General features: G+C 51.0%; 2 protein-coding genes across 5 annotated transcripts in view; both read right to left on the reverse strand.

The window, feature by feature from the left end:
* PRAF2 (PRA1 domain family member 2) overlaps nt 1–1543 on the reverse strand; it is a 3016-nt gene extending 1473 nt beyond the window's left edge. Inside the window, exons 1-2 of the mRNA XM_006758909.2 lie at nt 1010–1543; nt 3–66 (exon numbers count right to left, since the gene is read on the reverse strand). Of these exons, the coding sequence (XP_006758972.1) occupies nt 3–66; nt 1010–1188 (243 nt within the window). The 5' untranslated portion in view covers nt 1189–1543. The remainder of the gene's footprint in view (nt 1–2; nt 67–1009) is intronic.
* Nucleotides 1544–1639: 96 nt separating this feature from the next.
* WDR45 (WD repeat domain 45) lies at nt 1640–7966 on the reverse strand. 4 transcript variants are annotated; one of them, XM_006758888.2, is made up of 11 exons: nt 7840–7965; nt 5654–5725; nt 5465–5539; nt 5271–5375; nt 4044–4152; nt 3827–3921; nt 3101–3180; nt 2779–2987; nt 2598–2699; nt 2363–2508; nt 1640–2112 (listed from the first exon to the last, which is right to left on the reverse strand). In XM_006758888.2, exons 2-11 carry the CDS (start codon nt 5706–5708, stop codon nt 2003–2005), a joined length of 1086 nt encoding a protein of 361 aa, XP_006758951.1. In that variant the 5' UTR covers nt 5709–5725; nt 7840–7965; the 3' UTR covers nt 1640–2002. The 4 variants fall into 4 exon arrangements, 3 of the variants coding, with proteins under 3 accessions (XP_006758951.1, XP_006758952.1, XP_015416243.1); XM_006758889.2 differs by having other exon boundaries at nt 4044–4149; nt 7840–7964; XR_001513037.1 differs by having other exon boundaries at nt 2020–2112; nt 2363–2503; nt 7840–7966.
* Between the last annotated feature and the right edge of the window lie 2846 nt (nt 7967–10812).

Raw genomic sequence — 10812 nt, forward strand, 5'->3', positions numbered from 1 at the left:
ACCAGCACCCCGAGGGCCACTGCCACTACCAGCGCGCTTAGGAGAGTGTGCAGCGGGCGCACGTACCTGCGGGGACAATAGAACTAAGCTAGTCAGCCAGTTGGGAGAGGGCCGCCCGGCCTCCAAGCTTCCCAGACCACCGTGCACCAGATCCCAGGCCCTTAGAGCTTTGGTCCCCCCCTTCCGGACCCTGCAAGCCGGAGAAATACTCTGCCAGCCCTGTCTCTAAGTCCACCCTCCAGGACTTCCGACTCCCAGGAGCCCTGGACCCTTTCTTTTCAATCCTACAGCCCCATCTTTTTGAGCTCCAGGTGTTCCCATCCAGATAGACTCCTTCCTTCTGTCCCTACAGCCCCCTCCCTCCAGTACACCACCCCATCCTGCCCCCAAACCCACCCTTGGAGCACAACCCTTGCAGATTTTTTCCAGGCCTTCTGTGTCTACACATTTCCCTCTTCCCAGATTTAGGTCCTACTCTCATCTTACATCCCCACCCAAGTCCCTCCTCCAGGCTCTCCAACCCTGTCGGGTCGCAGGCCTTCAGTCCCTGGATCCTCTCTCTTGGCCCAAGTTCCCCAAGTACCTCCTCCTACAAGGATGACCACAGGGACATCCCTGTCCCTGCCCTACGGCCTCCAGCCCCATTACTCACATCGCCCCACCATCCCAGACACACTCACGTCCCACTTTCAAGTTCTCATTATCTTCAGGTCCACCTTCCAGCCGTTTCCCCTTCAGTTCTCCCCAGGTCTTCCTTCCAGTCCCACTAACCCCCTCGGCTAGGCTGTATCCAGCCCCAGGGCCTCCTTATAACTAGGTCCCACTCCCTCCAAGTCCCCACTCCCAAGGCCCTCAGGCTTTCTATCTCTGCTGAATTTGCCCTTCCGTGCCTTGCAGCCCCCCACCCCAGGTTACCTACCCTTCCCGGTTCTCAGAATCCCGCGGGCCCACCCTCCACGCCCTGCAGGCGTCCCCGGCCAACTGGCGCCTCCCTCCCGCCCTCCCTCACCCAGCCAGGGCAAGACCGAAGCCGAAGCAGACAAGGTAGTTGGTTTGGTAGTAGAGAAGGTTGTTGATGACACGGTGGCACCATCGCTGCGGGTCGCAAGGATCCGGGGCCGCTAGGCGCGCCGACCCCAAAACGAAGTCATCCAGGGCGCGTAACGGTGGCAGCCGCACCTCCGACATCCTGCTAGTCGATGTAGCTGGACCAGCCAGAAGAGCAGCCGAACTACAACACCCGTTACACCCCGCGCCACCGCGGCGAACACCGGGAAATGGAGTCTGGGCGGGGCTTCTGCTACCCTATCCACTCAGGTGGACGACGCAGGCGCAAAACACGTGATGGGAAATACAAACGCCAGTACCGGAACTGCCATGAAACTAAATATAGGCAGCGGAGCGTGGCATTCCCATCCACTCCCAGGTGGGGGCGCCAAGGGGCCCTGTTCCGGGTGGCGCTGGCAGCACAACAGTAGCCAGACATCCGGACTAAGCAGAGATGATGGCAGGGACTGTCAGAAGGACCGGAGCAGGATCCCACCTCCTTCCTGTCCAAGTAGGTCACACCTTTCCTGGACACTCCTGCAGTGCCTTTTCAGCCTCACCTACTCCAGGCCCCAGCCCCGAGGTCCAGCCATAAATACTATTAATTTTTATTCAAATTCATCATATCAGTGATTGGCTCTTTTCTGGGAAATTTTTTTTTATCCCCACAGGTTGGATTAGGGCACTTCCTCTGGGGCCCTAGTACTCTTCTCCAGGTTGGGAGCCCCAGGGCATCTGCTGCCCCTCTGGGTCCCTGGCCTGGCCCTGTGGGCACACAGTCCTTAAGGACACAAGAAGTACTTGGGAGAAATGAGCTGTTTAGGCATTGCTCTGAGGAGTGGAAAGTGTGCACCTGCCCCATTAGTGCTTGCTGGCTGGTGGCTTTCAGCACTCCCACTCCCATAAATGCTTTGCACTTTGCCACTGCAGGTCCCTAGCACAACCCACGGGGTCCTTAAAAGTCATCATCATCACAGATGTCAAGGTACACATCGAAAGCCTCTCTGTTGCAGTTTCCATCAGGAGTGAAGACATATTTGTGGAAGGTCCCATCTACACAGATGGCTGGAGGAGGGGGGGGGGAAGATCAGTAAAAAAGTTAGAGGCTGCCAAAGCCACACACTTGAAATCAGGCATCCCATGGCTTATAAATCTCCTTCCAGGCCTTTGCCCGCATGCCACTCCCCTCACTGATAATGGAGTTGAACCACCCATTCTAGCTTCTTTATGCTTCCTATTCCCTAAAATTCTTTCAGGTCCAACCTGCAGGCCTTTGCCCATGCAATACCCCCAGTCAAGGGTTCCTCCCACTTACCAATGACAGAGTTGACATTCTTGGAAGTGTTGCGACCGAAGGCGCAGATGCAGGCCGACTCAGCAGGCACTGTGAAACTCGCCAGGCTCCACTGAGAGTCCACATATTGTCCAATCATAGGCCCGACTTTGCCCACTCGAGCTAGCCTGCAGGCAGTACTGACTAAGCCCAGGTAGGGTACATGGGCAGGGGTATGGGGACATGGCAGGGTAGGGCAGGGGGAGGGGGTACTCACGCAGAGCGGCGGTTGAGGCGGGTATCCTTGAGGGCAAAGATATGGACCGTGCCCTTATCACTGGAAGCGCACAGGAAGGAAGAGTCATGGCTGAAGTTGATGCTGGAAGATAAACCAGCTATTATGCCTACCTGTCATATGGTGTGGAGTCGCTGGCCCACCATGCATACCCTGTGCTCACCAGTAGAGTGTGGCAGGATCAGTGCCTCGGCGTAGTTCCACCAGTTTTTCCTTGGACTGTGTGTCAAAAAGGCGAATAAGGGTGCCCTTCTGGGAGGCCGAGGCCACTACGGTGCCTGGCTGGTTCAGGGACACACAGGCCACGTCGCTCTGATGTGCGTTGATGGTAAATGGCGCAGATGAAGTGCCTGGCTTTGTGCTTGCCAGGTCCTATGATGGGAAGGAGCAGTTTGTGCTTGGGGTAGTATGGAGGGAAGGGTCCCAGAGTCTACAAGGAGAACTAGCCTACCCACCTACTCACTTCTGCCCACTGGACAACTCACCACAAGTTGCAGACTCCCGCACTTGTGTCCTGGGAACACTAGCAGCTGTTTCTCCAAGCTGGGGCAGAGGTCACAGAGCCCTAGGGTGTGAGGATGAAGTAGGAGGGGCTGGTGAAGGGGAGGCAGTGGCCAGGCAGGGTCTCAGAATGGACAGAGCTGGAGAAGGGCTGGACTTTAACTTTCCATGATACACGTTACCTATAGAAGCCTCAGGGTGCTGGCCTCAGCTGTGATCCCCACCAGTGAGGAATATTCCCTTCTTCCCTCCGCAGCTGTGGCAGCCCCAGGAGGCCCAAGGATCCCTGATACACCCACCTACGTGCTTACTAGGTATGTTTGCTCTGCCATCTGGAGCACATGAGTGGGGCAGGGCTAAGGGTTGGGAGAGAGAACTGGCTAAGGGATGGAAAGATGAATAGATGGGGAGTACAGGAGTTGGCAACAAAAGTAGGTTTATAGCTGCATTGTGACATTCTTTTGAGGAATCCCGTGTCTTGTAATTATCAGAACTTGCATGTCTTTTCTCATATGAACAACTGTAAAGCTACTTTTGCCCACCCCTGTATGTGCATCCCAGGCCATCTGAGTATCTCTGTGCAAAGACTCTCCATACCTCTTTTTCCCCACTTCTCTCTCTGTGTACCCCTCCCATTTTCTCTTCATTTCTTCCCCTCCACCTCATCCCCTGCCTCCTGCCCTTATTCCTGCATATCTGGGTCTTCTTACCCTTTGGGTTGTCCCGAGTATCGAATTCAAACAGCTTCCGGGGATTATCAGGGAAGGAGTACACATAGATGCGGTTTCTCAGCACAATCACAATTCTGTAGGCATCACATAACACACAACAGCCATGAGGGGAGGGCAGATGTTCAGGCAGAACTAGCCCTCTCACCTGCTATGGGGACCTCCTACCTCCCCCACCCCCAGTCCTCCTCAGGCTCACTTGTCATGGCGCATGCGCACAGCCAGCACTGCCTTGGTGAAGGTGAACTCCAGCACCAGCTTGTCCTTGGAGTCCTTGCCCTCCCGGGCATCATCCCAGATCAGCACTGCTGGGCAGTTGGGTGCATTTTGGGGGCCAAGGTTTAAGCTGAGGGACAGCCCTGCTGATACAAAACCCACCCCTCCTCCCCATGGGACTTCCACCCACTTGTTTAACCTCTCACTAACACCCAATGTGAGCCTCACACAGCATGAGAACTACTACACCCATTCACAAGTGAGGAAACTGAGGCTTGAAGGGATTGAGTATTCACTGAAGGACTTCACAGCCCATCAGCAAGCAAGCCGGGACTTAATCCTGTCACTATTTCTGCCTCTAGGGTCCTAGTCCCTATACTCCCAAGATTTGTGAGAAATCCTAGGCTCCCTGACTTGCCTAGGGCAAGTCTCTTGCCATGTCCCAGTGGGATCAACAAAAATCCCTTTAAAATAATATGGCACTTGAGACTCAAGGCAAGTAAGCATTGGGGAGATAGCTTCAAGATATTCAGACTTAGCCTGGCCAATGTGGCTCAGTGGTTGAGCACTGACTCAGAAACCAAGAGGTCAACAATTCGATTCCCAGTCAGGACACATGCCAGGGTTGTGGGCTCAATCACTAGTAGGGGGCGTGTGGGAGGCAGATCAATGATGTTTTTCTCTCATCAATGTTTCTATCGCTCTCCTTTCCTCTCTCTAAAAATAAATAAAAACATATACATAAAAATTATGTTAAAACCTATTGGTTAGATAGGTTGCTCAATCTCTCTGGTCCTCAGTTTCTTCATCTGTAGAAATGGGATATTGATACTTCCTACCACATATAGAGTTATGGTGAGGGTTAAATGAGTTAATACACATAAAGTGCTTAGCACTGGTCCGAATGTAGTGAGTTATCACAAATGCTTGTACACAGTCTGTTACATAAAGTGCTTAGAACAGTACCAGGCTCACAACAAGTACCCTATAGGTAAAGACATGGTGTACAGGAGACATTCAATTAATGTTTGTTAAATTAAGACAGAACATCAAGCTTCTTAAGCTATGAGTCATGATTTCTAAGCTGTAGGCCTCACTGTTAGACTTTAAGGTGCTCTGACGTCTTCATCTGCCAGTGCCTTGGGGTGCCTGGAGGGGGCCACGATTCCAGGGAATCTGGGCCAAGGGTGGATGAGATGAGGGTACTTACCTGAGATCTCTGAGAACTTGGGACTGCTACCACCACCCACCAGGGCCAGCAGGTTGGAGCGGTACAGCATTTCCACCAGGCCCATGCTGCCCACCTGCTCATGGTCTGGACAAGGACCAGGGTGTCAGCAAGGGTGAAAGCCAATGTCCAGCCCAGCCCTTCTACCCACTGCCTCTTCCCCACTGATGGCTCACCCAGGTGCCCCTTCTCCATCAATGGTTCCACGTTGTAGATGCGTACGCCTGTCTCCATGGCACAGCAAAAGCAGCCTAGGGAATGGGAGGAATCCAGGCTGCCTCAAAGGATGCCCACGTGGGAAGCTAGGACAGGCTGCTTAACACCCACCTCTAGCCCTCCCTCCCTCGCAGGTAAAAGTCTCTCACTTTGGTCTTGGTTGAAACGCAGGCTGGTCACCCCTCGAAGTGGTTGCTGAGTCATGATTCAGGATTGCTTCCCTGGATACAAATGGGGATAGGGTTGGAAAGAGTCCTGGGGTCTGCCCTCCAAGTCCTAGAACTTCTGTCCCTAATTGATTTCTTCTTTCTCCTCCCACTCTGCTACCGACTAACCACAGCATGACTGTAAAGACAAAAACAGGGCAGAGAGTCCTGGGGTCTCCACTCTAAGCTCCCAAGACCCCAAACAGCATGGCCAGGAACCTCTCACATTTGGCTACCCTGACCTGGACCCTCTACCTCCTTCTTATTCCCCAGCCCTCACAGGCTGCTTGTCAGAAAGTAGTAAGAAAGTAATTGCCCCATCCGCAAAACTCCATGTTGTAACAAAGTTTCCTCCGCGCCCCCTCCCTCCCCCTCCCCCTTAAAAAAAGAAAGTAATTGCCCCAGTGATATCTCCTCCCTATCCCCAGGCAATCCTGGCCCCAATACCCAACATGGCCTGGAATCAACCCCCCACCCACTTCTCATCTTCATACCTGACCCTAGCACCCAACTCCACATGTCAACAAATGGGGAGAGGGTGCTAGAACATCCATCTCTTCCTGCACCTCCATGACCTGGGCCTGAGACCAACTATGGTCGGTCCACTGTTCAGAACCCCTGCAACCTATTCCACCACTCGACAGTGTTTTCACACCTTCCCTCCTCACAGGCTTCCCCAAACTCCTTCAGGATCCCAGCCTACCTCCAGATGACCCCTTCTCATGCCATGCTACCTTCCTCCATAAGGACCAGCCTGGATGTTTCCCTAGATCCCCTTATACCCTAAAGACCCTACCTCAGAATCCCCTATCATTCCAAGTCCCCTACCCCTTGGAGGACAGCTTCTTCCATGTGCTCTACTGTCCATGACTCCAACATGGGTTGGCTTGGACTTACCCCCAGGAATCCTGCCCCCCTATGCTTTGTGGACAAAAAAGGGGTTCTACCGAAAGTAACCTCACAGGCCCTAGCCGGTTTGGCTCAGTGCACAGAGTGTCGGCCTGTGGACTGAAGGGTCCCGGGTTCGATTCTGGTCAAGGGCATGTACCTTGGTTGCAGGCACATCCCCAGTGGGGAGTGTTCAGGAGGCAGCTGATTGATGCTTCTCTCTCATTGATGTTTCTAACTCTCTATCCCTCTCCCTTCCTCTCTGTGGAAAATCAATAAAATATATATTTTAAAGAAACTTAAAAAAAGAAAGTAACCTCACAGTGATCTGATTATAAATTCCTAACTGGGCAGGTCATGATGGGTAGTCACACCACAGGCATATAACTTCTTTAGTAAAAGGCTTAATTTTGTCTTAAGCAAGCCCTGTCCATTGTTTCTGCTTATCTAGGAAAACATGCCTTTGAAATGCCACCTTTCAGACCCCTTCTAATCCGATCTCCACCTTGCTTTCTCCCACCTTCATGTAATCTTCCTTAAGTTCTTGCCTTAATCTCAAATGCATGAAAGAAACTTCAAACTGTTATTCTCCAAAACATTTGAGATCTTGTTTCCTGACAATTGCAGTCAGTTTTGGCTTAAGTAAAATAAAAATTCAACAGGTCTGGACGTTTCTTATGTTGACAGATTCCTTTAGACCCCTTATCCTCTCCCCAGAGCACCTCTACCCCCTTAAGACCATTGTCCAGGACACACCTCCCAAAACCCCTACCTGGGATAACTCATCCCCGCTCCTGCCCCGGACTTCCTTAAGTTTCCTGTCCGAGAGCTCCCATACTCCCTTCAAACCCTGATCTCCCCAGGAACTTTGCCCAGGCATACCCTCTCCATCCCCCAAGAGCCCAAACCTCCTTTCTTGCCCGGTACCACCTTACTCGCAAAGACCCATTCTTTTGACAGCTCCACCTTCCAAGATCACCCTTTTTTTGGACTCCCATTTCAAAGAGCCGCACCACCCAAGAACCTTGCCCAGGGATGCCTCGCACAAAGCGCCCGCTTCCCAGCATTTCTTCACGTCCATGATAGCACTCATACTCTTTCCAATACCAAGCACCCATTCCAGATCGCTGTCCCAGATCCCCTCAACCACCAAGACCCTTGCTCAAAAGGCCACCCAGCCCACCCCGCAAACTCCGACCAGTTCTGGAGTTATGTCCCAGCTCCCCGCCACCTGTACTCACCTGACCTCCGCTCCGGCCTCCCGATCCTAGGCCCAAGTCTGGGTGCCGCCCGCGGCACAGCTTTCTGACCTCCAGGGCCTTGACACCCGGCTCTCTTGTTTACATCAGGTCTCACTTCCGGGGGAGGGAGCTTGGCACCGGAAATGACACATCCTGGCTGGAAGGTGAGGCCATAGCCCTCCTTGTTCCGGTTTTGGGGTTTTGGAACAACGCGAATGAAAACTGCGTTCTCCTAGGAGGGCGCAGAGAGGGGAGAAAGCTTCGCGTGGTCATGAGTGTTTGAGGGAAATGAAGAGGGGTGGGCGAGGGAGCCTTCCCCTGGCTAAGTGAGAAAGGGCCGAGGATTTCCCATTTTGGTTCAGCTTGAAGAGCATGAGGCGTTAACTTTCTGGGCAAACGAGACTTGGACCTCCGAGGTGGGCTAGAGTGGCCGCGTTCTGTTAATACCTTGTTCTCCCAGACTCCTAGAGAGAAGACAGGGTGGGAACCCTCGGGCGGAGGCGATCTTGGAGATCTTGACAGCTGAGACTATCCACCCTTGACTTTGAGAAAACAGGGATGGAATTTTCCCACCCAGCTCTTTATTTACAAAATAAAATTGGTGTTTTGCCCTCCCCAGGTAGCTCAGTTGATTATAGCGTCCTCCCATTACACTAAGGTTAAGGGTTCAGTCGCAGTTTAGGACACATACGAGAATCAACCAATGAGTGCATAAATAAGTGGAACAACAAGTCGATGTGTCTCTCTCTTTTAAAAGTTATTTACATATAGTGGACATCTGTTTTATTTATCCTTTTAAACTGATTCATGGCATTCCATGGAATAAATGTAGCACTGTTCAGCTGTTCCCCTACTGGTGGCCAGATGGTTTCATGTACTGTGTTGTCAGCATCCATGGAGGACTCCATTGCTATGCTCCTCAACAAAGCCAGTCTTCTGGCCTTCTTCATGCTACATTTCTTCATGTCCCAGATCATATTTAACTTAATTCAGTTTGGCTTCTGTCACTCCCATATCTCTGAGACTGCTCAGCCAGATTATTACTTATCAACAAGATAAGTAATAATCTTGCCAAAGCAGCATCTACTTCCCTATCCCTCTCCTGTGATTGCCCAGCACATTCCAGTCTCTTGCTCTCAACTCTCGGGTTTCTCTGCCATCTCTGGCTAATCATCTTTATCCAATTTCCAAATATTATTAGAGTATCCTTGGGATGATCCTGGCCCCCTTAATTTTGTAGACAATATTGTCTCCTTAAGTGACTTCATCTTGTATCATAGCCTTAATTATTGCAAATTTTTTGGGAGATCCACTAATTTAGGCTTTTATGCCAGACCTCTCCTGAACACTAGACTCATATATATACTATGGCCTGTTTGACATGTTTACATGGATGTCTCATAAGGCATCTCAAATGTAGACCATCCAAACAGATCTCTGGAATTTCCCTGGCTCAAATACCCTCCTGTCTCTGTCATCTCAACCAATGGCAAGAGTCTTGAAAATAGTATGCTAAGGGAAAGAAGCCACTTGCATATTGTATGACTCCATTTGTATGACGTGTGCAGAAGAGGCAAATCCATAGAGACAAAAAGTAGATTAGTGGTTGCCTGGGGCTGAGGTAGGAGGAGGAAGAAAAGGGCAATGACTGAAAAGAGGTATGGGGTTTCTTTTGAGGGTTACGAAAGTGTTCTAAAACTGATTGTGGTGATGGTTGTATAACTCTGTAAGTATACTAAAAAAAACATTTAATTGTACACTATTTTTTTAAAGATTTTTATTGGCTTCAGAGAGGAAGGGAGAGGGAGAGAGAGAGAAATCTCAATGATGAAACAGAATCATTGATCAGCTGCCTCCTGCACGCCCCCCACTGGGGATAGAGTCTGCAGTCTGCAACTCAGGCATGTGCCTTGACCACGAATCATACCGGGGACCACTTGGTTCATCAGTCAATGCTCAACCACTGAGCTACACTGGCTAGGCTCATGTACTTTTAATTGTAATGAAATACACATTACATAAAATTTACCATCTTAACTATTTTTAAGTGTACAAGTTCAGTAGTGTTAAGGATATTTTCATTGTTCTACATCCAATCTCCAGAACTTAATCTTGCAAAACCTATACCCATTAAACAACTCCTATTTCCCTCTCCCCTAGCTCCTGGCAACCATCATTCTACTTTACTTTTCCATTTTTATTGTTCTGTTTCTGTTTTTATTTTTACTATTTTTTTCTTTACTTAAGCACCATCCAGTGTAACAGCATGCCTTTCCTAAGTGAGCACCAATGTGCAATTATGCAGCTTCCCCCTCACCCTCAGCCACGTAGTCTAACCCTGAAAACTGAACAAGACGTTCCTGCCACGTGCTGACACTTCAGTTGACTGCAGAAGCCTTTTCAATGGACCTTCCTCTTCTAGCAGCAGGAACCATTCATCTGAAAACCTACAAATGGGGTCTTGTGCTTGTCAGACAGTATTCAATATGTTGGCCTCACATTTGCCCAGCAGCCATGGCACCAGGTTAACTGACCCTCCAGACACAGACCAAACCCACATCTCTCTAAGTGCACTCCAGGCAAACCCCTACACCCTGGGGGGAGAGGGGCAGTTGCAAGATGGGAGGAGAGGCTAAAAGAAATTGAACCTAAACTCTTCATCTGGAATGTCCAGGGCGGCCTTGGTTCCCCTTTCGAGACGGGGCCTGCAGACCCTTCGGCTCTTCTTTCTGGTGGCCTCACCTACAGGCTGCACGTGGGCTGCTGTCTTGAGAGCCCGCAGCCTGGGTCTCTGCATCTTGAGGCCCAGTTCTAGCTGCTCCTCGCACCAGGCCAGTTCCTGAGCCAGCTGCTTCACCTGGGCCTCTGGGCTTGGAGGGGATTCCTCTGGGGCTGGCTTTTCGCAGGCCTTCCCGTCCCAGCTTTTCTTCTTTTGCTTCCTGAAGCTGCCTCACCTTCACCGCCTAGGGATGC

Source organism: Myotis davidii, unplaced genomic scaffold (assembly GCF_000327345.1).
Source record: "Myotis davidii unplaced genomic scaffold, ASM32734v1 scaffold855, whole genome shotgun sequence".
Lineage (NCBI taxonomy): Eukaryota > Metazoa > Chordata > Mammalia > Chiroptera > Vespertilionidae > Myotis > Myotis davidii.